At 48.7% G+C, this 25,926-nt stretch overlaps 1 protein-coding gene across 1 annotated transcript; it reads left to right on the top strand.

Moving 5' to 3' along the window:
- LOC147461438 (cytochrome P450 709B1-like) lies at positions 1-25,926 on the top strand. Its single transcript, XM_086508999.1, has 5 exons — positions 1-331; positions 4,560-4,783; positions 4,871-5,106; positions 24,755-25,121; positions 25,196-25,926. The coding sequence occupies exons 1-5, from the start codon at positions 61-63 to the stop codon at positions 25,625-25,627; spliced, it is 1,530 nt and encodes a 509-aa protein (XP_086365125.1). The 5' UTR covers positions 1-60; the 3' UTR covers positions 25,628-25,926.

Raw genomic sequence — 25,926 nt, 5'->3', positions numbered from 1 at the left:
GAATGGAGCTACAAAAGCCCAGCTTCTTCTGCTTCGCCTGCAACTCTGGACCGCTTTTCCATGGCCATCTTGGCAATAGCGGCTCTGCTACTCTTGCTTCTTCTCTCGTTTCTACACAAGACGCTCTCTTTGTTTGTATGGGAGCCTTTGCGCATTCAGAGATGCTTGAGAGCTCAAGGCGTCAGCGGCCCTTCTTACCGCCTCCTTGTGGGTAATTTTCCTGAGATCTCCGCCATGATGAAGGCCATCAGAGCCTCTCCCTTGCCTCACGTCACTCACAATATCATGCCTCGCGTCCTGCCTGATTATTCCATATGGTCTGAGAAGTATGGTATGCCCTTATCTATATTTGCGGTTAAATTTCGAGTGCTAGTGCCCTACGTGGCACTAGCAGTCGTCGTTGATTGAAACAATGTTGAGTTTTTTAATGGCAATGGCTGCTGCCACATAGGCAGCAGCGCTTGAAATTTATCATCGCCCTCTTATCTATAGCTTCAGGATGAGAGTTGGAGATTCATATTGCTCTGAAATGGTTTTGTGATTGATGCTTACAAATGTAGGGGAGTGTTTTAACATTCTTTCTTGTGTTACATATTCCTTGCATAGGCTGCATTAAGGTAGTGTGCGCGGAAAGGTGTATACACAAGATATCTTTGTAGAAAGTTACATTTTAGTAGTCCTGTTTTTGTCTAGGATTGCTGGAAAGCTTTGCTTCCACTGTGGTTGCTTGTACTCTGGACAAAGCCGCTCATACCTATAAGTTGTATTTTGTAATGGTACATCTGTTGATATGATCATATAAAGAGCACATCTGGCATAGAATGTTTTCCATTACAAAATAGACCAGCCAATTTAGACTGTTTTGGGATTATTTTTGGCCACCAATTTGCAAAGGACGTTGGCTAGCTATGGATTGTGTAGTGTTATAAAATTAAGGTGATGATGCTTGTAGGATTGAGCTGTGGGCTAACATCAGTACAGATAGCATGCGACTAACCTGGTCTTCTAAGGTGTTGGGTTTTTTGATGCTTTGTGGGCCCTCTCACTTCTGCCTTCATTATGTGGTATCAAGATCTTCTTGGCCATGGCCTTCGTCAAAGATTTAGCATGTGATGGACTCTGATGAGATGCCTCTCAGCTTTACTGAGGGTTTGATTTATGTTATCCCCCAGGAGATGGGGCGATGGATGTTATATTGTAGTGGCCCTATTGCAGAATTGACCATAGTACCTGTTAATGTAGGTTTCTGTGAAGCAGAATAGTGTTAGTACATCAATATCCCTTCCAGTTTCCTTTCCAGTATCGAGTATCTCCTCGCGCAGTTATATTTCGGTGGTCATTAGTACATCAATATCCCTTTCAGTTTCCTTTCCAGTATCGAGTATCTCCTCGCGCAGTTATATTTCGGTGTGTCGATCGTTCTCATTCTTGTGCCTTTTTGGGGCACCGCGCAGTTATATGTCCTTGTTCCCCACAGTCAAAGCACTTTTCCGTTTTGAGGTATTCGGTTTTCTGTTCCTCTGTGAATCGGGGACGTGTATCTTTCTTTCCTCTTCTGTCATCATTTGTTGAAAGTTGATCTGTTGGATAAGTCAAGTTACCTGAATGCATAGCAAACCCTTGCTTAGCATGTCCCATCTATTGCTATATGGACTCAGATTTCTGTAATAAGCAGTAATCTCGTATCTCTTTGGAAAATCCAAAGCAAAATCGCTCGATTTGCTGCTCAAAACTAATCTTTTTGAAAGATGAGGCGGGTAGAAGAACATCCCAAAATCTCTCACAATAAAGATTAAAAGTATCTCCCTTGGTCATCCAAAGCTGATTCCAAGCGGTAATCACATCACGTTCGTACTCTTGAGTGAGCCATGAGGAAATAAAGTCGCTTGAACTTTAGCCACTTTGTTGTTGCTTCTTTTCATAATAGAAAAGTGGACCACCATGTGTTATGAGCGCGTATAGAGCTAGAAGAGAGCAAGAGGAGGCGCTCACAATGTACAAGAACTTGGACTTGATGATAAGCTTAATATTGATTATAAGACTTAATACCTTATTAAGAGAGCTAGATACAAGACTTGGATTACATGACTTGAGTATAAGACAAGGCTTGATTGCAAGGACAAGACTTGAACAAGAGGGATTTCCTCATAGGAGCCTCACAACTGGTGTTGGCAAGACTGAGGGGCTTGTGGCCCAAGACCCCTATTTATACTAGTGCTTGAGGAGGTTACTTGAGGAGGTTAGGACTTTCTAGGTTCTCCTTGAGGAGGTTAGAATCTTCTAGAACCTTCTTGATCCTTCTAGTTCTTTTAGAACCTTCTGGATCCTTCTTCAACTTTCTAGAGCTTTCCAGAAACTTCTAGATTCTTCCGGAATCTTCTCCAAGCTTCTAGAAACTTCTTGATCCTTCTAGTTCTTCTAGATCCTTCTTCAACTTTCTAGAGCTTTCCAGAAACTTCTAGATTCTTCTGGAATCTTCTCCATGCTTCTAGAATCTCCTTGATACTCTTAGAACCTTCTAGAATCTTCTAGATCCTTCTAGATTCTTCTAGATCCTTCTAGCGATGATGTAGGCGATGACACAGACGATGATGCAGGCAGCGACTGACTCTCAAGCATCCATGACACCATGTGCATGCATTTTCTTTCAAATAGGATGCTGCCCTCTTGATCATGGAGTACTCTGAGTAGCGACCTCCAAAAAAACCTATGTCAAACTGTTGAATAAAAGCGAGGGCCTTGTGAGCATCTTGAAAACCTGAAAAGGTATCAAATATTAGTGCTTGTCTACCCTCCTTAAATTCTTTGGTCTTCTTGCTCTTATCCTCGAGAAAGTCGTATTGATTGGCTCTATAAAAGTGCTTCCTCTTAGAATAAAACATTTGGTCATCACCAATCCGAACTCTCAGAAGAGGATGAATCCTCCTCAGATTTGTCATAAAATTCCCGAGATCTTTGGTTGGATCTGCTTTTCTTGGCCTTCTTGTTCTTTCCATGTCTTTGGTTCTTCCGTCGTTTCTTTCCCTTTCGGTTCTCATCACTGGAATTAGTAGAGGAAGAGCTGTCAGAACTATCAAAAGAGGATGAGGATGAACTCGGGACACCCTCAAAGCGTATACGCTACTTGGCTTTTCGTCATTTGCAAAAGAAGACTTACGAACCAAATAACCGGGGTAGTCTGCTCCTCGGCTGCGTTTCTTTGAATGCTTCGTGGTCCTCAATATTTGATTGACTCGTCGTTCCATGACATTGTCAAGTTCATTTTTAGTGTACATCCGCGAGACAGGTGGTTTCTTCAATACCAACTTTAAAGGTGAGTTGATGGTTGTACGCCACCAAGTACGCACTTCGTCAATCGGATGCGTGGTCAAAAATTTTGCATACTGGGGATCCTTTGAATATTGGAGCATTTGCTTAGCACAAGTGTCGATCTATGTTGCATCTCCATTCCTTCATACTCCAAAGGCCATGGTGGCGTGTACTCTTGTTCTGAATCGTCAGGATCCGGCCACTGTCCATTAGAATTTCCGTACTTTGTCTCGATTTGGAGTTGTCGGGTGGGTTGGTCTGATTCTTGCGGGATTCGTCACTTGAAACCATGTGTGTTGCAGTAAAAGGATCGGATTTCCTGGTGGAAGGAAAATAGGCTGAGCTTTGATACCACTATAACGGACTTGGGCGCCCCAAGTCGTAATCTCGCACGACACACTAGAGAATCACTTAGAAACACTTCACAAAACTTAATCACAGCTCAATAGAATTGACACGGCCCGGCGTAGATACGTGCCCAGAGGTATTGGCCTTGGTGCCCCTTTCGGTATTTATTTTTATTTTAATGCTTGAGCAAAGTACAAAGTTCGAGGGTGACCCGCAAGTTGCGCTGACATGCTGACGTGGATTCCACAAAATGCGTTGATAGGTGCTGACGTGGCAGAATACGGATTTCGCATTTTCCGTTGGCTGCTTTTGGGCCAAGAAGCTTTTGAGTTTTAAGCTTTTCAAGTACAGCTTTCGTGAGAGCCCTTGGAGCCTTTAAATTTGTAACTTGAGGGTCTCCTGTAGTCAGTTTTGCTTGTCCGTACAGCCTGCCACGTCATCATTTTGTGACATGGAGAGCATGTTGTGCTACTGGATTCATGAGCTCTTGCACAGGAATCAATTTTTAATCTCACTCACTCTCTCTCTCAAACACACATACACGCATGCACACACACACACAGGTCTTTGTTGTTTGTACCAAAGTCAATAGTGTTTAATCTTATTTGAGCTGGAATTGCAATGTTCAAATGATGTCTATAACAGATCTTTTGCTTGCTCACTCCCTTAATGGCAATCTTTTCTGGGCTGGATTTGCAAGGTGCATGAATGATGTTCATAATGAAATACTTTTGAGATTTACAAGCTTGACAGTGTGTTCTCAGCTCCAAATACTCTTCTTTTTCTTCTTCTTCAGCTTAATTTCTTGTCTTAATAAGACTATTTTGATAGGTTGCCTTGTTGCTTTCAGCTTACTTTCCTCAAGGCATGCAATTGATCAAACCATGGAATTTTTTCTGCAGGCAAGCAATACCTCTATTGGCTGGGGTGGAAGGCTAGATTAGCTGTTGTTGATCCTGAGCTTTGCAAAGAGGTGTTGTTTAATAAGTTTGGTCACTATGCAAAGCCAAATGTTCCTGTTCAACTGCAGGACGTACTGGTTAATGGGCTTATTACTCTGGAAGGGGAGAAGTGGACACAACACAGGAGGGTGGTGAGCCCTGCATTTTTTTTGAATAAGTTGAAGGTACAGGACCATTCTGGCTAAATTGACCACACATGTTGATAATCTCGGCTAAAAAACAGCTGAGATGCATAGCACGTATTTTGACAGGGAATGGTTCCGACAATTGTGGACTTGACAAGTGCCATGTTGGAGAAATGGAAATCAGAATCTGCATGCAAGGAAATTGATGCTTTCAAAGAGTTTCACGCTTTGGCAGCCAACATCATTGCCCATACTGCATTTGGTAGTAGCTATGCCGAAGGGAAGCAAGTTTCTCTGCTACAATATCAGCAACAGGTTCTGATGTCAAAGCTTACGTTTTCTGTTATTATTCCTGGAATCAGGTCTGTTTGTACTCTTTTTCATCATCTGCTTCTGCTTTTCATCATCTTTGCTGTTGAAGAGAAGATAATCTTTTCAGTAGAAATGTAATGGGTTTTTGCCATTTTTTAACCAATTTGTTGTTCATTTTTTTCTCTGATTTATCATGCGTAAGAAACACAAGTTTTAGTTCACAGGTTACCCTCTTGTGCATTATTTCTCCTTTGTTTTAAAAACCATCAGCACGGGGGAATGCAGCAGCGAGAACTTCATAGATTTCTGTGTTTTACAACCGGACTTTGCGGTACACATCACACCCACAAGGGGCTGTACCATGGGAACAACTTCCCCAATGGAGAAGTTGATGACAGAGCCTTGAACCCGCAACCTTGGGGTTACATCACAAAGGCTCTGCTCCTTGCTTGGAAACCTCGGAAGTTGTTATAACTTATTGCTAAACCGAGGGGCATTTGTCCCTGAAAACTTAATGAGACCATTTTCTGACAGGTCTCAAAGTTGAATCAACCAAGGGTCCATTTTGTTCACGCCTTTATTGTTTCGTGTGAGCATTGGGAAAAGCTTGGAAAGAAGGAACTAGTGTGATTTGTATCGCGATTTATGGGCTGTCATGAGGCAGGCTGTACGCCAGGATTCCTTGCAGTTTCGCGTGAAAATTTTTGGGGAGCTTTTCGAGGCAATACTTTTAGTAGATGAAAAGCAGTTTAGGGGCTCTTGTAAGCTTTACAAGGAAGCCTTGGGGGTGGCTCCGACAAATCAGTGTGGTAGCCGTTTGTAGAGGGCCAGTGCATTTGGAAGCAAATATGTGCCGCATTGTGTCAACTTTTCTTTTTCAAGTTCTGTTGTTGCAATTCTATTCGTGTGTTGCTATTGATTTCTCGCTTGGGTGTCCAAGCTTGTTATGAGTATAGCAATGAACTTCATCTTTGATCTTCCCAAGACTCAAAAGTGTGCATGATGGTATTTGGACTACTGTGGATAGATTCATCAAACATGCTCATTTTATACAAGTGAAAAAGATAGTGAAGGCTGATCATTTGGCAAAGTTGTTTGTTTCGTACATCTTTCGGTTACATGGGATGCTTACATTTGTTGTTTAATATAGAGACCCCCGGGTTTACTAGTTTGTTTTGGAGAGCAGTGTGTGATTATGTTGGTACTATCCTCAAATTCTCTTCGTCGTTTCATCCATAGACTGATAGATATTAGAGAGTCGAAGATAACCAATACAGTGGTTTTAGACTTGTTGAAGTGCTATATCTTTGAAAATAAGTCTCAGTGGGAGAAGTATTTACCATTGGTGCAACTTGCTTACAAAGACATTGTTCACACTTCGACAGGGAAGGCATCATATGAGACTGTTGAGGGTGGCAAAAAGGTTTCACCTATTTTGTGCACCAAGGTTAAGATGTTTGAAGCATACTAGGCAGCATTTCGGTCTTATAAATCTCTATAGACATGATTGCAATAATGATTAGTTAATCGGGCATTACTGAGGTCCGGAAGGGATCTAGATGCGATTACTAAATACGTTGCTGATGGTCATGGTCTGAGATTTGGAATTAATTTGTCTTGTGTCGTGTCTAGTGCGTCGGTACTAACAGTTAGTGTCTACCAAGACAGTTCATGGCCTCTGTCTGTTTTGCAGGCGCAATCGAGGGCGATTACAATTCTTTCAAGAGGAGGGTATGTCACAAACTGGTGATGTGGCAGAGCCACCCGGACATACACACAGCATGCTGACGTGGCAGCCATCCGAAAAATGCGTCGGCAGGTTGGACAACAGGCTGTAGGGACCATAGTTACATGGGACGGCGGGTCGGGGTCGGAACGGGGACGGGACGGCAAAAGTCAGAAAACGGGGACGGGGTTCGGAACGGCAAAAAAGAAAGAGAGTTTTTTTGGCATTTTTTGACCTACACACATGCCACGCACATAGAGCATCACTCTGACCATAAATTTACACTAAATAGACCTAAGAACACGAGTCATATAGGCTGAAATGTGCTAATAAAACATCGATGATCAATGGATACAAAATGAGAAGTGCATGCCACAAGGGCTCAAGAGTCAAAAAGCCTAAAGGACTTAGGACAAGCCTGAGGCCTCAAGGATAACAAAAAGTACAAAGGGCTATGTAGTAGGTAGAGTCGTAGACTCAAGAGTCTAGACTCGAGAGTCGAGTGATCAATGATCATCAAACTCAAGAAGTGCTCGCCTGCTGAATCTCCATATCGTCGTTGTAGTCGAGGTCGTCAGCGATGTATGAGGGCTCGGGAGGCTCGCATTGAGGCTCGAAATCCTCCTCTAGCTCCTCCAAAAGAGTATCGGCCATAGATGGATTCTCTTGTGCCATCTCCCACTCAATGAAAGGATCTGCCTTGTGTGTGACGCTCTTGGCAAGCATGCGCAAGTTAGCGCTCACAAACATCAAATCATTGGTCCTCTGAACCCCAAGGCGATTCCTCTTCTTAGAGGCAATGTGGCTGTACACACTCCATAGTTGCTCCAAGCAACTAGTGGTACATGCTTGGCTAAGGACACGAACAGCCAAGCGCTGCAAATGTGGGCCATCTCCTCCATAGTCCTCCCACCACAAAACCGAGCCAATCTTGTTGCGATCAAGCTGTGCATCTACACATCCATAGGAGCCCTTCTTTTGCCTGTAGTTGAGTAGCTCGTCTCTAATCTTGCGCCTAATGTCACTGCTAGGCTCAAGTCGCTCCAATGCAAGCCGCCATCCTTTGCTCACCTCCTTGTCCGTCTCTTGACGCCTTCCCTGAAACTCAGGGTCAAGCACATAAGCTGCCGCATGAAGTGGAGAGTAGTATCCATTCCACCTCGACTCACACAAGCCATGAATCTCCGCATACTGAACAGGGTCAGGCACAAGCTTCTCAAGTGCCTCTATCATCCGATCCATGGCTTCGTAGACTTTGCCAATGCATGGTTGCAAGCCATCCACCACTCGAAGTAGGTGTAGAATAGGCTTGACCATGGCGTTAAGAGTCTTCACCTCCTCCCACCAAGCGGCGTCGTCGGCCCATTCTCGGCATTTCAATCCTACTGCTGATGTAGACTCCGGCATGGCCTGGAACTCATCATTGAGAAAGAGGCCCCTTAAGGCTCCGCCACATGTAGACAAGCGGTCTAGCATAAGCCAATTGAATGCAAATCTTGTCTCTGAATATTTGAGCAAGGACAAGTGGCTCCTCTTTGAGAATTCATGGCGCACTTTTTGATGGTCGAGCACAAAGGAGACAATTCGAGAGGCGTCACCAATGGTGGGTGAAATCCATGACAAGTTCCCTATGTCCTTGAGGAGGTTATTGAGGCAATGCGCCATGCAAAATGTGACATGGATGCTGGGATACATGCCCTCAATGATAGCTCCGGCTGCCCTATTTGACGCCTCTCCATCTGCAACCATACAAAGGACATTCTCCGGGCTGGTGATCTCTATGGTGCTTGTCTACTCCGCAGCAAGCATCTCGGCGACCTTGCCACTATCGGATGCATCATGTGACTCCACAAAGTACATCTCCCCCGTAGAGTAGGCCACCACCCCGTGGATGGACCGCTTGCGGGTGTCGCTCCATCCATCTACAAGGAGAGAGACGCCATTGGTCTCCCACAAATCCTTTGTTGCGTGGACTGCTTGCTCCACGGCAAGCTTCTCTTTGTCAAGGAGGGTGGTGCGAAGCCTCTCCGATGAAGGTGGCACATAAGAGGAGCCATATTCCCCTATTTTCGTAACCATGGTTCGAAAGTATGGAGACCTATCCACACAAAATAGAGCATGTTGTGTTAGTATGGAGAGTCGAGAGTCGAGAGTCAAGAAGTTATAACCCATTATGAATACAAAATGGAAGATTGCAATGTGTATATGCCAAGGGAAACTCACCGCGAAGCATGGAAGGCAATGTGGTCGTGGAAGAAGAATCGGGCAACCGACCTATCCACCTCTTCCTTCAATTTAGGATTCCAATTTTCGTTGAGAGTGGTTTGGCGATGCGGAACGGAAGAGGACGGTGTAGATGCATGGCTCTTGAAGCTTCGAGAGATGTTGTCAAGGCTGGCTTCCCTTTGCTCTCGCGGTGTCGCCGTGGCGGAGGGATCAACGGCAACAAAACGGCCCCTCTTGTCCACTTCCGCAACCTCATACACCGTGAGCTTCTCAAGAAGATCCAACCTCTTCTCGGGAGCTACATGAGGGCAAAACTTCACCTCGTGACCGGGTTCATGAAGAAGATGGGCTCGCACTTTGTTTGAACCACCCGTTCTCTTGTATGGGCATAGCTTGCACGTCCATGGTCTTGCACCGCCACCTTTGCCACGCGAGCTAAAGTCTACTTCATCCCACCACGACCACGTTTGCATGGCGGGCCTCCTTCGAGAAGAACCGGCTTGAGAAGTGGAGTTGGCTTGAGATGACATGATGGTGGAGAGACTCGAGAGAGTAGAGCTTAGAAGTTAGAGGAGAGCTTGTGTGGAGAGAGAGTAGAGGAGAGCTTCAAAGTGGGTAGAAGAGGGAGAGGAGAGCTTCAAAGTTCAAACTTCAAAGTGGGTAGAAGAGGGAGAGAGTTGAGAGTGGAGACTAGAGTGTAGAGTAGTCAATGGTCATGCTTCAAGCTTGAGCCTTGAGGCTTGAGCAATGACTCAATGAGGCTATGAGGCTTGAGCAATGAGCATTGAGTAGAGAGGAAAGCATTGAGTAGCTTGAGCTTGAGGGAAATTGCAAATTGGAATGAGACTATGAGTATTAAGAGGCCCAAGGGAGCCTTTTATAGCCTCCCAAGGGCCAAGGCCTCCCAAATGTGGCAGTTGGGGCTTCACAGATCTGTTAAAAACGGTCACTTTTTTCGGCTTGACTGCAGTCGTTCCCGGCCGACCCCGTCCGACCCCTGCCGTTCGGGCCGTTCCCGGTCTGTCCCCCCTGTGACCCGCCCGTCCGGCCCGAAATCCGTCCGTCCCACAGTGTCCCCTTCCGTTCCTGGCCCTAGGGCCCGTCCCCCCCGTCCCCTATAACTATGGTACGGACACCCTCTTTTTGTGCTGACAGGTTGATGTGGCAATTGTACAGAAACGTGTTTTTTTCCGTTGACAGCGTTCGGATTTTCGGCAAATTATGTTGACAGCTTTTGTTGGCAGCTTTTGGAAGTTTGCTTTTGAATTACCTGCTTTTGGGGCTTTGCTTTTAGCAACCCTTTGTAATGTTTATAAGTGGCCTTAGGGGCTCACTTCTCCGAGCATTTGGACGTAGAGTCTGAGAGCGAGCACTTGCGGGTCTCAATTGTACTTTGCTCATAGATTAATATAAAAATAAATACCGAAAGGGGCGCCAGTCTTTGGGGCCATAATTTGGCACGGAAGTACGTCGGGCCGTGTCCTCTCTCTCTTGTGAACTGTGAACTAATTTGAAGTGAATCTCTACTGTGTCGCGGTAGAATCTTGACTTGGGGTGTTCAAGTGTGTTACGGCCATATTTTTTTGTTGACTTTGCGCCGCTCGCTACTGCTGCCCCCCTCCCCCCCCCGTGCTGCGCCATCGCTAGCCTCCCCCCCCCCCGCCACCCCTGCGCGCTGCCCCCCGTCCCCGCCGCTCTTGCGCGCTGCCCCACAGCCCACCCGCTGCCCCCCCTGTTTTCACGCTGCCCCATGGGCCGCCCGCTACCTTCCTACGCGTTGCCCTCCCCCCCTCCGCCCCCCCCCCCCCCCCCCCCCCCACCCATCCCGCTTGCGCACCCGCACATTACCCGGCTGCTCCGTCCTTCCCCCCCCTTCCTGCATATTGGCTCGTGTAGCATTGTCTTTTTGGGCAAGTGCTTGGCGCTCGTCTGCAGTTTCTCTTCACCGCCCGTTCATTTCGCCACAGCAGTATACACAGATGGAGACTCCAGCTCCGCCACAGAGGGACTCGTCCGAAGCCCCCTCGCCCGACCCCGCTGAGCCCACCATTTGACTTGCTCTTTCGCCTACAGAGCAAGCGAGCCTTGCCGCAGAGGTAGAGCAATTGCAGGCGACTTCTGTCATCTGCAAGATTCTCGGCACCCGACCTAGCAGAGGAGAGATGCGTGACCTTCTCCAGGCCCGCCTTCTCGCAGAGGTGGGCAAGATCTTGGACGTGCAGATACTCGGACAAGGTTACTACCAGATCGAGTTTGAGACCTCCGAGATGGCGTCCAAGGTCATCGCCATGAGTCCACTGACCATCCGAGCAGCACGTGGCCACTTTCGACAGTGGAGACATGGTTTCGACACTGCTTCGGATGTTCTAGTAGAGGAGGTAAACATCCCCATCTCTGTTTGCTTTCCAAGTTTGCGGAGGGAGTACTTACCACTTTTGTCCAGGATCGGCTCAGCCATTGGGCATGTCCCGGAGACACCTCGCACGGCAACCTCAGTATCTGCCAAGGCGGCTGGCATTCCCTCAGTTCGCGTTTTGGTCAGAGACACTCACACGCTCCCGAAGGTTATTCTTCTGCCTCGGGTGAGTGGGGGTTGGTTTAGACAGAGCATGGAGTATTCGGGCCTCCCGAACCAGTGCTTCATTTGTCGACAGATGGGCCACTAGCGAAGGTCTCTCCACAGAGGAGGCCTCGACCTACACCACAGCCTCAGCCCCAGCCTGTAAGGGCTGGCCAGCAGACACAGACAGACACAACGCACACATGCAGAGCCACCCTCTGAGCCTGAGGCTCCAGCGGAGGAGGGATGGCAGCAGGCCCGTGGTAGACGACGACAGGGGCCACATCGTCAGCCTGACACTCAGAGTGGTCCTTAGGCGCCTACTCAACAGCAGTGGGTTCCCACGGGGAACCGGTTTGGTCCTCTTGAGCAGGATGAGGTCCCTGCTCCAGCCCCCACCCCAGCTTCACCCTTGACAGCCCCTCCCCCCCAGAGTTCCCCCCCTCTTCCTCATCCTCCCCCCCGCCTCCTGCTCCCGCCGCCTCTTCCCCTTGCCCCTCTACCTCTGCCGCTCCCTCCCGCCCCTCTTCTCCACCGCTCTCCCCAGCTCCTTCTCCCCTCCCCTCCTGCTTCAGTTCCACAATCGACCCAAGGGGCAGGGTCTTCTCCGGCGGCTAGGAGATCTCTTGGCAACGTCTTTGCCACGAGTCGCTTAGCGAGAGAGGGACAACCTTTCTTGCGACCCTCTCTGCAGGTACAGACATCTTCCCTTGCAGCTATCCCTCGTGGTCTGACGAGCATTGACATCCGACGCCGATGGGACTTCTTCGACTACGGCTTCACTCGTTTTCTCGGCGACCCCTCAACAGACCATGAGGCAGCCTGCTTTAGGGTCCATGTTCTGTTCCTTGCCGCTAGGGGGACAGAGGCCTTGGACTCAACAGTTGGCTTCTCCTTCCCCCTTTGCGGCAGGGACCAGACAGAGTGGACTCTCGACTCAGTGTTGGGATGGTTGCACACACAGGTCCTAGAGTTCTCTCACCACATGGGAGAACTAGGAGTTACAGACACGCTCCAGACTTTGTGGCCATTGGCCAAGTTTGCGGTGACACCTCCAGATTCAGCAGGATGTAGACACATTGTGGTTTACTTCTTTGCCAATACACAGTACTTGCCATGCTATGTATACATTCATGAGGACTCTTGGACAGAGGAGGTTGCTTTACGTACGGCTCGCTCTGCTTGGGCTTGGGCCAGGCACTCGATGCAGTCACGCCTATCTAGAGGACGCTCGGATGTGGATTACTCCCCATCCAAGCCAGCCTCGAAGATAGCCCGTCTAGCTGCTACGGCAGCATCTGTTCTCTCTCACTCCTCATGAGGATCGTCTCATGGAACGTGCAGGGACTAGGTGGGCCCCAGTTTCAGCGTCAGCGGGGCCGACTGCATCAGGAGCTTCAGCGCTGCCTTGTGGGAGGAGAGATTGATCTCCTTATGCTTCAGGAGCACCATCTGTGTGAGAGCCACATTAGATGTTGTGGTCAGCTCTTGCGTGGACGATATGATACTTTTTGGGCAGCTGCTTTTGGACCTGGAGGCATCGAGGGTGGGGTATGTATGACTTTTGCGGACTCTTTGCAGCAGCAGGCCATTGTGGGCAGAGGGATTATTGTGCCAGGCAGGGCTTAGTGGATTACTATGCAGGTTCAGGATGGCCTAGTGGGTTTCCTGAACATCTATGCGTCCAATGTGGCGAGTGCTCGTGCAGAGTTTTGGTCTTAGATAGTTGAGTCTCTGCCGCCGTAGGCAGAACACTAGTGCATAGGAGGGGACTTCAACATGTTGGAGGACCCTTCTGACAGGATTGGTGGCAGCCATGCTATAGTGCATGGAGTTGAGCTGGCAGCTTGGGAGAGGTTTTGTATGACTCTTGAGGGTTTCGGATGTTTGGCAGCACTCTGGTTTTGTGAGGCCCCCAGACAGCCTTGCCTTCTCGGTCGGACCGCAGAGTGGGAGGAGTGAATCTATCGCGGATAGATCGCTTCTACGGCAGACAAGCAGAGGAGTGGGAGCACGATGCTTTGCATCCCAGAGAGAGTCTTGTTGGACTCAACACTCAGAGAGCGGGTAGAGGCTCTCTGGACAGAGAGCTTGGACATGCAGGAGTCTCCTGTTGACAGAGTGGCCTCAAGCCTAGCCCAGATTAGCCGCTTTTTTCTCCAGGAGTCTCTGGCTCGCCGGGCTGCAGCAAGAGAGAAGGAGCAGCGTCAGACGGGGCATTGCTTCGTTACAGAGGATGCAGGAGCAGCATCCAGACAGTCCTTGGTTGGAGGAGCAATTACAGCAGGCTCGACAGGAGCTTGCTAGCACAGAGGAGAGGCGACATGAGTTTTCTTTTCACCGACAGGCATCTCAGTGGACCCAGGTGGGCGACAGAGTGACTCGTGCTTTCTTTGAGGCAGTGGGACCTCGGCACTCGCATGCCAAGGTCAATCAGTTGAGGAGGCCAGACGGGTCAGTTGCTTCTGAGCCCGAGGATATGCGTGCAGTTGCTACTGACTTTTACCGTGAGTTATTGTCTGCAGAGTCCCAGTCAGAGCGTCAGGATGCATGCAGGGAGCAGGTTTGGGCACAGATGCCTTGTCTTGTGACTAAGGAGATGTGTCAGAGGCTTGAGCTGCCACTTCAGCTTGAGGAGCTGCACACAGCTCTTAGGGCCCTCCCCCGTGGTAGCTGTCCAGATGAGGATGGGTTGACTCCCAGTTTTTTCTTCGAGTACTGGGACCTGCTTGGCCCAGATCTCTGTAGTGCTTTTCAGTACATTTTGAACACAGGAGTGATGCCTGACAGCATGAGTGAGGGCCTGATCTACCTCATTCCCAAGGAGGGTGACTCCTTGGATGAGATTCGACAGTGGCGCCCCATTATCATCCTCAACTCAGCCTACAAAATTCTTGCCAAGGCTCTGAGTTTGAGGATTCAGCCACTTCTAGAGAGCCTTATACATGGGACTCAGACAGGTTTTGTCAAGGAACGCAGTATCCTTGACAACATCTTTACTTTTTGGGAGGCTTCTGTCTTGGCACGGCTCCGTGGTAAGGACCTCGTGATTCTTCTTCTCGACTTTGAGAAGGCATACGACAGAGTTGACTGGGACTTTCTAGAGGGCACTCTACGCAGGATGGGCTTCTCAGATGCTTGGATTAGAGGGGTGTCAGCTTTGTACAGACATGCTCATAGTCAGATACTCTTGGCAAGAGGTAGAGGTGATCGCTTCATGCTTACACGCTTGGTCAGACAAGGCTGTCCTCTTGCTCCCTTCCTCTTTCTGTCTTATGTGGAGGCGATGAGCAGGTTTTTGGTGTCGCAGCAGGTTGGTCTAAGGGGCTTAGCTATTCGGGGAGATGAGCTATTGGACGCTGAGTTTGCCGACGACTCAGCCTTGTACTTAGATGTCCAGGAGGCCAACCTTCACAGGTGTGAGCAGGCTCTGGAGACCTTCTGTTGTGCATCGGGCGCACTGATCAACTGGAGAAAGACAGTGGCTTTCTCGGTTGGTAGTGCTCCTGTGCCCGATTGGATGCAAGGAGACGGTTTTAGGTGGATTCCCCCAGGGACTGCAGTTCGTTACTTGGGCCGTCAGGTGGGTTTGGACTTGTCTCCCGAGCAACAGATTGCTCCCCTTCTCTTGTCTATCAGAAGAAAGTTGTTACATTGGAGCTCAACACGACTTTCTTTGGCTGGCAGAGTAGTAGTTGTCAACCAGGTGTTGTGGGCGACTATGTGGTACATCACTTCTTCTGGATCTTCTCGAGTTCTTGTATCAGCCAGGTAGAGAGGCTGATCAGGAATTTCCTTTGGTCAGGACGTGACACTCAGATAGCCCGAGCCAAAGTGGCTTGGCAGGTCGTCACTCTTCCTTGTTCACAGGGAGGGCTTGGGATCATTGATCCAGCACAACAGAGCAGAGCCCTTCTTGGGAAGTTCATCGTCAGAGGACTTCTTCCAGGTGAGGAGCCCTGGAAGGAGTTCTTGCTATAGCGGCTTCGTGCTAGGGTGCCTCAGGCAGGAGGCCCTTGGCAACCTTCGACCAGATGGATTTCACAGAGATGCGCAGAGTTGGTTTGAGCAGGAGACTGGAGGACCGCTTCGCTGTGAGCTTGCTTCGATCTTGGGAGCTCTTGCGGCGTGGCTTGGAGCAGAGATAGCCTACGTGCATGGAGGAGCGCCTACGGCAGCCCCTCGTCTGGAACCCCATGGTTAGCACTTAGAGAGGCCACTTGGTTGGCAGTCGGCCTCATGTTTCCTGGGGTCCCATGGCAGCGGGTCCAACGCGCTCTTTAGGTGACTGCTAGAGTTCACAGGTTTGTCAGAGGAGGTACAGGGTCTCCATCTACAGGGCATGAGAGGGGTGCAGAGCATGTGCCAGGACATCTCAGAGTCAGTTCCAGCTGAGTGGCTCACGCCTCTCGAGCCAGTAGCACCCCGGTGGATGGGAGCCTTCACACGACTGGAGGTTCTCATCTCAGTCAGGGCTTGCTCAGAGACTGTTCCATCCCTTTTCTTCGAGCTCCAGGGTGGGGGACGCCTTCAACGAGTTGCAGTAGAGGCCCCGCAGGTGACAGAGTGCTGTTTTCAGAGGATCCGAGTAGTGGGCATTTGTGGGAGGAATTGTGTCATAGATCCTGACCCAGTAGCTCTTGAGACTAGACACTGAAAGCTGTGGGCTTGGGAGTGTTGTCCACTGGCACGAGTAAAGTGGGATCTTGGTGAGTGGCTATGGAGGGATCCCTTCTCTTCTGCAGACCATCCAAGAGTCCCGTTCTTTCAGTACACTATTCATCTGGGACGTCATATACTAGCAGCATAGAGAGAGGCCCGCCCCGCTGCAGCACCTCATTGGCAGGAGGAGGGTCTCACAACCGAGTTCTTGACAGCATTTTGGGAGAGGTTGTGGGACTCCAGACAGCCGAGGCGAGTCACCTTGTTTCAGTGGCTGGTCGCACACAGAGCTACAGCAGTTGGGAGTTGGCTAGTGCATAGTGGTCTCTCGGCCGCATGTGCAGCTTGTGACCATCTTGTGGAGAGTCAGCGTCACTGTCTTTGGGACTGTCCCTCGGCCCAGCAGGTGTGGCTACGAGTCCTTCGGCTGATGCTTGCTCTCTCCACGGCTCGATAGTACACTTGGGGAGCAGCGGCTAGGTCCCCCCTCACGGGCCCGGCACTTTAGTTTGAGCTATCCTCCACCAACAGGATGATAGTGATGCAGGAGGGGTGACCTACACTTCAACCTGCCACAGAGCTTACTCCATAGGATTGGTGCAGTGAGAGAGAGGAGTGTTGGGAGCTCATCAGTGGCCTGACACTCTGGCTCATCTGGCGGGCCCGTTGTTTCCGCATCTTTGAGGCTCGTCCTATGCCACCAGCAGAGACTGTACGCGATTTTTGGCTAGAGCTGATCCACACTCTCAGAGGACAGCTCGAGGGACTATAGGGTAGCTCGGACCGCATGTGGGAGCGTAGAGAGGCTTTCCTACGACTCTGGCGTCCTGGACCTTTCTACACCATGGTCAAGGGTGTACTTCGATGGCACTACCGACCACCTGTGTGGCTTTTCCCTCCCCCATCTCTTGATTTAGCCCCATTGTACATATGCTGGTTTTTTCATTGGGAGAGTCTCCCACCATGGTTGTTGTAGTCCTCTCTTGAAGAGGTGGTTGTAGCCCTATGGCCAGTTTCAGTAACTAATAGAAGGATCTTTTTCTCGGAAAAAAAAAAAGTGTGTTACAGCCAGGTGATTGCTTATGAAAGCAGAATGTTTTCAAGGCCAGAATTGGTAGCCTAGATTTATGAGAAAGAGCTATTGACTGTGATCCATGCAAGATCTTACACAGTGACGACATTATCTACTCAAAGCCGATTTTACAGTGTTTACAGATCATCAGAGTCTGCGCTACTTCTTGTCACAAAAGCAGCTGTCGGAAAGCAGATGTGGTGGGCTAACATCTTGTCGCAGTTTCACTTCCACATTGTCCATGTTCAGGGACAATAAAATTTAGTGGCAGATGCATTGTCTCGGAAGCTCCTCGTCTTGGCTATTTCCACGATTCATCATAGAAGCTTCGAGGATATGGTTGACCAGTACGCCACAAATCCGGATTTTACCGATGTTTTCACTCGAATACAGAATGGGGAGACAGTTCCAGGATATTCCATACGGGATGGCTACTTGATGAAGAAAACGATGTTGTGTGTCACATAGCCTTTGAGGGAAAAGGTCTTGACAGAGTGCCACTGTCCATTGTTTACGGGTCACCACGGCATCGATACCACCTTGAAGGGGGTAGAGCATTATTTCTTTTGGTCGAGACTCAAGAAGGATGTGGACGACTTTGTTCGTAGTTGTTTAGTATGCTAAGAGGTCAAGTTTGACAGGCATAAGGCACAAGGAATACTACAGCCTTTACCCATTCCCACGCGCTCATGGAAAAGTATTGCAATGGATTTCATCTTTTATCTCTGGAAGACACAGAGTGGGCACAATGGTTTGGACTGTCATTGACAGATTTAGCAAGCAAGTTCATTTCATTCCAGTGAAGAAAACAGTCAAGCGAGACTGTTTATTGCATAGATATTTCGGTTACATGGCATGCCTGAGACAATAGTCTCCGACATAGATCCCCGATTCACGAGTTTGTTTTGGAGGCTATTTGGGAGAACATTGGCACACTGTTGCAGTTCTCGTCATCTTTTCACTCGCAAACAGATTGGCAATTTGAGATCGCAAATTCAGTTGTTTTGGATTTGTTGAAGTCTGACATCTATGATCAAAAGACTAAATGGGAAAAATATTTGCCTTTGGTGGAATTTGCCTACAATAACACGATTCACTCTTCGACGGGGAAAGTGCCATTTGAGATAATTGAAGATGCTCAGAAGGTTCCTCCCTTTCTCAGCACCAAGGACAAGATTTTTGAAGCCGACTAGTACATGAGGGACTTGGACACTGCTTTTGCCAAGGTCTGTGAGGCTCTAGAGAAGTCTCAAGAACGACACAAGAAGGCAGCCGATCAACATTGACGTGACTTGAAATTAAAGAAAGACGATTGGGTGCTTTTACGTTTTGAAAAGGCACGCCTAAGGAAACAATAGGGAAAGGAGTGACTTTTTCCAAAGCTTAGCATGAGGTATTATGGCCCTTTCCAGATTAAAGAAAAGATAAATGACGTCTCCTTTCGACTCAAGCTGCTAGATACTTGGAAGATTAACAATGCATTCCATTTGAGTCTCTTGAAACGTGGTGAAGTGCCAGTTTGATGGGGAGCTTGATGAGCAACCGGAAGTGGAAGAGAGCAAGGTGATACTCGTTCCCGAAGAGATTTTGGCACATAAGGAAAGAAAAGTGATTCGGCGGTTCTTAGTTGAATTCACGGCATTGGATGCGAAGTGGATGGAGGAGGAGGACCTAGCAGATACTCCTCAGATTTTGGAACTTTACCTTGAAGCATTTGATTTCCCCCCCCCCCCCCCCCCCCCCCCCCCGAGAAAGAGATCCTTCTATTAGTTAATGAAACTGCCCGTAGGGCTACAACCACCTCTACTAGAGAGGTCTACAAAAATCAAAAGGGGAGACTCTCCCAATGGAAAAACAGCATATGTACAATGAGGCTAAATCAGGAAATGGGAGGAGGGAAAAGCCACACAGGTGGATGGTAGTGCCATCTGAGCACACCCTGGACCTGTTAGAGTTCATATTCCCGTCCGGTGGTAGCTCCGGTATGTCCCAGGAGCAGATTAGGAATTGAGGGCTGTTTTGTGGCTGTGCCCAGCCAGTGTGAGGTTGTACTCTCATGTCGGGTCATGTCCAGCCATGTTTAGCTCGGGTTTTGGCTTTGTTCCATGGTTACATAGGCTCCTTCTGCCCTATACCACTCTTTCTCTTGCAGTTCATTGCCCTGCCAGATCCCCCTGCCCCTTTTCTCCTATTTACCCCCCATTTATGGGACTTACCAGATCGTGGGGCTGGCTATCTGGGTTGGGCAGCCAGGCTTGTGTCCTATATAGGCAGGGGAGGGGGGCAACCTAGGAACATATACAGTGCAGCCCTAGAAGGGGCGCCCTCCATGGGGTGTCCCATTGGGCAGTTTGGAGGCCAGCCGCCATAGGCATGAGGAGGGGCTGCCTAGGGTTTTTGGGCAGCTCCATACCCTTGCGTTTTTGCTGTCCTGCCAGGCGTTTTCAGCCAGAGGGGGTCACTTCCCTAGCGTTTCCATGGTCAGCCTTGTGGAGCACTGGCGATGGTGATGGGCAACACTTGTAGGCTTTTCTTCCATGGCGATGGGCAGCCGATATTCCCTTCCACACTTCTCCTTGGAGCAGTCCATTCGGTGGGCATAGCAGTCAGAAGCCGAGGAGAGCAGAGATCCCTACTTTCTCTAGAGGGCAGCCACATAGGCAGCCTTGAGGCCTTCGTCTCTCTCTCTCTCTCTCTCTCTCCAGTTCTTCCTTTGCCAGGAGGTAGATCCATGTCGGCTAGTCCAGCCCATGGGTGTGGTTGTGTCAGTGATGTCGTGTGCAGAAGCAGTTAGCAGTGGCAGTAGCAATCGCAGTTGTCTGTGTCCTCGGGTCTATCCATTGGCATGTCAGTTCTATGCTGGACCACCCTTGGTCACTTGTATGAGCAGATTGTTATCAGCATGGGGAGCCTTTCCCAGATCTCTCTCTCTCTCTCTCTCTCTCTCTCTCTCTCTCTCTCTCTCTCTCTCTCTCTCTCTCTCTGTCATTCTCAGATGTCCTGTCTCATTCTATCTATTTGATCTCTCTTCTACACAGGTGTGCCTTGTTCATGTGTTTGGCATTGCAGGTGTTCTAGATCGGAGTCGAGGTACCCACCGGATCACGAGCCAGTATTTGTCCTTATTGCATCTTCCTTTGCCACCTTTGACAGGACCATTGGTGAAGAAAGGCCCATGGCGTCAGAGTTGAAGAAACGCCTCTCTACGCTCCCGCATGCGGTCGGAGTTGCCGTGGAGTCTCTCAAACTGTCCCCTGAGAGTATGGATCAGCTCTAGCCAAAAATCTTGAACAGTCTCCATTGGTGGCACAAGATGAGCCTCAAAGATGCGGAAGCAGCGGGCCCGCCAGATGCACCATAGTTTCAGGCCACAGACGAGCTCCCAACACTCCTCTCTCACTGCACCACTCTTGTGGAGTAAGCTCTGTAGCAGGCTGGAGTGTAGGTCAACCCCCCTGTATCACTATCATCCTGTTGGTGGAGGATAGCTCAAACTGTAATGCAGGGCCCGTGAGAGTGGACCAAGAAGTTGCCCCCCAAGTGTACTGCCATGCTGTGGAAAGAACTGGCATCAACCGAAGGACCCGAAGGCAAATCTGTTGTGCCATAGGGCAGTCCCAAAGACAGTGACGCTGACTCTCCAAAGGCTGGTCACAAGTTGCACATGCTGCCGAGAGGCCACTATGTACGAGCTAGCTCCCCAGTGCTGTAGCTCTATGTGCAACCAGCCACTGGGACAAAGCGACTCGCCGCGGGTGTCTGGCATCCCACAACCTCGCCCAAAAAGCTGACAGAAACTCAACTGTGAGACCCTCCTCCTGCCAATGAGGTGCTGCAGTAGGATGAGCCTCTCCCCGTGCTGCCAGTATGTGACGTTCCAATCGAACAATGTACTGAAAGAAAGGGACACCTGGATGGTCGGAGGCGAAAAGGTCCCTCCAAAACCACTCTCTAGGCTCCCACTGCACTTGTGCCAGTGGACAGCTCTCCCAAGCCCACAACCTCCAGTGCCCTGTAGCTGGATGCTCTGAAGCTCAACCTGAGAACTGTAGCCAATCACCAAAAGTGCGTGCTGGACCCTCTGCCATGGGACCCCAAGAAACATGAGGCCTACTACCAACCAAGTGGCCTCTTTGAGTGCTGGCCATTTGGTTCCAAACAAGGGGCTGTCTCAGGCGCTCCTTCGTGCAAGTAGACTGGTGTTGCTCCAGGCCCCTCCACAGCTGCTCCCAGGAGCGAAGCAGGCCCATAGCAAAATGGTCCTCTAGTCTCCTGCTCAGGCAAACTCTGTGCATCTCTGTGAAAATGCATCTCTGTGAAAATCCATCTAGTGGAAGGTCTCCAAGGGCCTCCAGCTTGAGGCACTCTAGCTCTAAGCCGCTGAAGCAAAAACTCCTTCCAGGGCTCCTCCCTTGGAAGCAGTTCTCTGACAACAAACTTCCCAAGAACGGCTCTGCTCTATTGTGCTAGGCTTGTGATCCCCAACCCCCCCTGAGAACAAGGTAGAGTGATGACTTGCCAGGCCACTTTGGCCCGGAAAATCTGAGTATTGCACCTTGACCAAAGGAAATTCCTGATCAGCCTCTACTTGGCTGATCCAGGAACTCGAAAATATCTAACAAGACGTAATGTACCACATAGTAGCCAACAACACCTGGTTGGCCACTATAGCTCTGCCTGCCAAAGAAAGTCGTGCCGAGCTCCAATGTAATAGCTTCCTCCTGATGGACAGGAGGAGGGGAGCAATCTGCTGCTCAAGAGACAAGTCCAAGCCAACCTGACAGCCCAAGTATCGAACTGCAGTCCCTGGAAGGATCCATCTGAAACCCTCACCTAGTAGCCAGTCAGGCGTAGGAGCACTACCAACCGAGAAAGCCACTGTCTTTGTCACAAACTGATGACGTGGTTGCCCAATGCAAAACACATCCACCCTTTGGCATGGACAGACCCGTGGAGAAACCGGCTGAAAAATACTGACGTATATGCCGGCAGGGCTGGGTGACACGTGGCAGGCTGTACGGATGCCCGTGTTTTGCGGCGGAAATTGCGGAGGCTGATTTTGCGGCAATTTTGCTTTTTGGGACCTGCTTTTAGTCTACGCAATGAATTGAGAGAGAGGGAGCTTTACTTTTTAAAAGCTTTGCTTATGGGCTCAAGAGAGCTTGTGAGAGAGAGAGAGAGAGAACAAGCTTTTGATTTCCAGCTTTTGGGCTCTCCTTTTAGCATCCCTTGTAATCTTTAAATATGTGGGCAGGGCCTCACAACTCAGAGCATTTGGACGCAGAGTCTGAGAGTGAGTGCCCGTCTGCACTCTTGTACTTTGAACACAGATTAATACAAAAAGAAATACCGAAAAGGGCGCCAGTCTTTAGGGCCAATATCTCTAGGCACGGAACTCCGCCGGGCCAGCGTCGAATCAATTGTGAACTGTGAACTGTTTTGAAGTGATTGTTTGTGGTGTCACGGCAGATTCTCGACTTGGAGTGTCCAAGTCTGTTACAGTGGTATCAGAGCACGGCCGATTTCTCTTCTACGGTAAATCCGATCCCTTTTTCGCGGCACTTATGGCTTCAGGCAAAGATTAGTCGACTTCCTCTGCATTCGGAGATGCGGGAGGAGATCACAATGAAGATTCACACGAGGAGTACGGCCCGCCTCGGCCTACTCAGGCGGAGCTCGAAGAGATGGAGCGTCAAAGATTGATCGGCGATGCAACAAAGATGATGCTCAATTTTGCGAAGGACCCAAAAGTTGCAAAATATATGAGCAAGACTTCTTTCAATGAGGTGCACACACAGTGACGGCAGACCACAGAGCCACTCCTCAAATCGGCCGTGAAGGAACCTCCTACTCCGAGGATGTACACAGAGCCAGAATTAGAAGAGGTGGTTGATGCACGAATTGCTCAGCTTTTTTACGCGCAGAACGAAGCTAAAAAGCACGACAAAAAGCAGAAGAAAGGCGCTGACTTCCTGGGTTATTTGGGTCGTCAGTCTACATTTGAAAAGGCAAGAAAGCAGAAGAAGCGTGCTCGATTTGAAGGAGTACCCAATTCTTCTTCTTCTTCTTCTAGCTCCTCTGACTCGAGCGAAGAAACAAAAAAGGCAAAAAGCGAAGCAAAAAGCAACGCTTTGGAAAGGGCAAGAAAAAGGCAAAGAAGCCTAAATCTCGCCCCGTGGTTGACAGTTCTACAGAGGACTCGTCTTCAGATAGTTCGGACTCTCATGACAGTATCTTTTACACAAAGAAGAAGAATTTTTATAAAACCAACCAGTTTGACTTTCTGGAAGATAAAAGCAAGAAAGTCCGAAAGTTTAAGGAAGGTGGATAGTTTAAATTTGACATGTTTTCTGGTTATAGAGATGCTTCGAAAGGGATGTCACGTGCGCATCTAACCCTATGTGCATGTGGACAAGCTAACTCCTACTTCTAGGGTTTATGATAGCCTAGGAAGTGTTCTGGCACCCTTGTGAGCTTGTACGTAGGACTTGCTTGCTCAGACACTTTAGAGTAGTTGCATATCCTCTGATTGCACATGAGCACGACGAGTGTCTGCTAAGTGTAGACGTTGGAGAGTGTTCCCATAGAGTCTGAGAGTTGCATTAGTACCTAGCCTAGGTATTTATCTGCATGTGAAGCACCTCTTATAAGTGAGTTTTTATTGACTCATTAGTAAATGACATTTTAAGAAATTGTGGGTTTCTATTGGCATTGCCCGACCCAGCTTTAATTCCATGGTCGCTTCTCAAGCATAAGTCAGTACCCTCCATACTAACACCGAGTACCCACAGTACCTTAGCATCTCTGGTAGATTCTTGGATCTACGAGGCTAAAGGCTGAGAATTGAAAACGGTAGGGCTGATCTGGCATGGAACTACGATCTAATGATGAGGCTAGAGCTGAAATCTGAAAACACTGGCTGATCTGGTGTCTCGGGCTGAAAACTGAAAACATTGGTATTGATGGCTGGATCAGCAACGGTACAGCGAGGTTATGGCTGAAATTGAAAACGCTGATGCTGATGGGGTGTTGTAGGCTCATCTGGTGCAAAAACGCTGCAAGATCTCATCAGCATCTAGGACCATTGTATCAGCAGTTGTGCAATCTAAAGCAAATACCTCTCTAGCGATAGAGAGGGGGGCCCTTGGACGGGGGTTTGGTACCCCATCCTGTGTTAGTCTCGACTCTTCTCTCTTTCTCTTTATCACTCACAGAACCTTCACTCACAATATCATTCTCTCTTCCTATTCCAGTCTATTGCGCATCTCTCCCATGAAGTAAAAGGAACTCGGGAACTTTGAGTACGCATTGAGCACTCATTTCAAGCATTCACCATCAATCAGTCACTTCCGCTGCATATTACAATATTATTCAACTATCTAAAATTAATTACTCGTGTAAAATTTGTGAACCTTATGCAATGGGTTTGAAATATTTTTTACTTCCTTATAGGTTTGTACCTACAGCTATGAACCGGTATCGGTGGTCATTAATGAAGCAAGTTACAACTATATTGAAAGGGATTGTTAAACAACGCTTGAGTCGTCCCAGTGATGCATATGGAAGTGACTTGTTGGGATTGATGCTCTCTGCTCTCAAAGAGGAAGGCCAGAGAAATCTAACAATGAGCTTGCAAGAAATTCTTGATGAATGCAGGACTTTCTTTTTTGCTGGGCATGAGACGACTTCGGCGCTGCTTACATGGACAGTCATGCTTCTTGCCAAGTATCCGGAATGGCAAGAGCGGGCTCGGGAAGAAGTTCTTTCTCTCTTTGGCGGCAGTCATCCAGATGCGGACTCGCTGAATCATTTAAAGACGGTAAGCTCTGTGAAGAAGCCTCAATAAACCTTCTTGCTTACATTTTTGTATTGAGGCATACGTGGCTGTTGCAGGTAGGGATGATCTTGCAAGAATCGTTACGGTTGTACCCACCTGTCACAGGCACCTATAGGGATGTAACCACGGATGTAAAGCTTGGTGGTATTTCAGTACCAAAGGGATGTGGAATATTTATTCCTATTCTGCCTTTGCATGTTGATAGCGAACTGTGGGGTGCCGACGCTCTGGACTTCAATCCTCTGCGATTTGCAAATGGGGTCTTGAACGCTTGCAAACAACCCTCAGCTTTTCTGCCTTTTGGGACTGGTCCTCGGACTTGTGTGGGCCAGAACTTTGCCATGCTGGAGGCCAAGACTGTTCTTTGTATGGTCTTACAAAAGTTCCGATTCCGGCTTTCTCCTGGCTACCGACATGCACCCACGCTTGTGCTAACTTTGCAAGCAGAAAATGGGATGCAGATCTTGCTGGAGCCTCTTGTTGCATAGACAAGCATGCTTGCATTGCTTGCCTCTAACTAGCTAGTTACTTTCTATATTTGAAAGGTGGTGTTTTGAGCAAGTTATATAGGCTTAACTTTTAAAGTTCAATTACAAATTTATCAAGCAATCAAACATCCTCTATGTAGGCAGTTTCCTTCTGGGATATTAATGTGCAATGTTTCTTATCCAAAGGAAACTTCGCTTCCTTTGGAAAGAGAGACTTGGTCAAAGATGTAAACAGGTTAACATGACAAGGGAGTTCTGTGTTTTTTGGGACCGTTTCAATAGTTAAAAGAATTGTTCAA

The sequence above is a fragment of the Adiantum capillus-veneris genome, chromosome 3, assembly GCF_014529385.1.
Source record: "Adiantum capillus-veneris isolate H3 chromosome 3, ASM1452938v2, whole genome shotgun sequence".
NCBI lineage: Eukaryota > Viridiplantae > Streptophyta > Polypodiopsida > Polypodiales > Pteridaceae > Adiantum > Adiantum capillus-veneris.
Note: the sequence above shows the minus strand (reverse complement) of the source record. Positions and strands in the feature narration are given on the sequence as shown.

Bases quoted from the DNA above. Each gene is read 5' to 3' on its own strand.
- LOC147461438 (XM_086508999.1), top strand. From the start codon at position 61: ATGGCCATCTTGGCAATAGCGGCTCTGCTACTCTTGCTTCTTCTCTCG. The intron at 332-4,559 runs GTATGCCCTTAT...TTTTTTCTGCAG, and splicing joins CATATGGTCTGAGAAGTATG to GCAAGCAATACCTCTATTGG. The intron at 5,107-24,754 runs GTCTGTTTGTAC...ACTTCCTTATAG, and splicing joins GTTATTATTCCTGGAATCAG to GTTTGTACCTACAGCTATGA.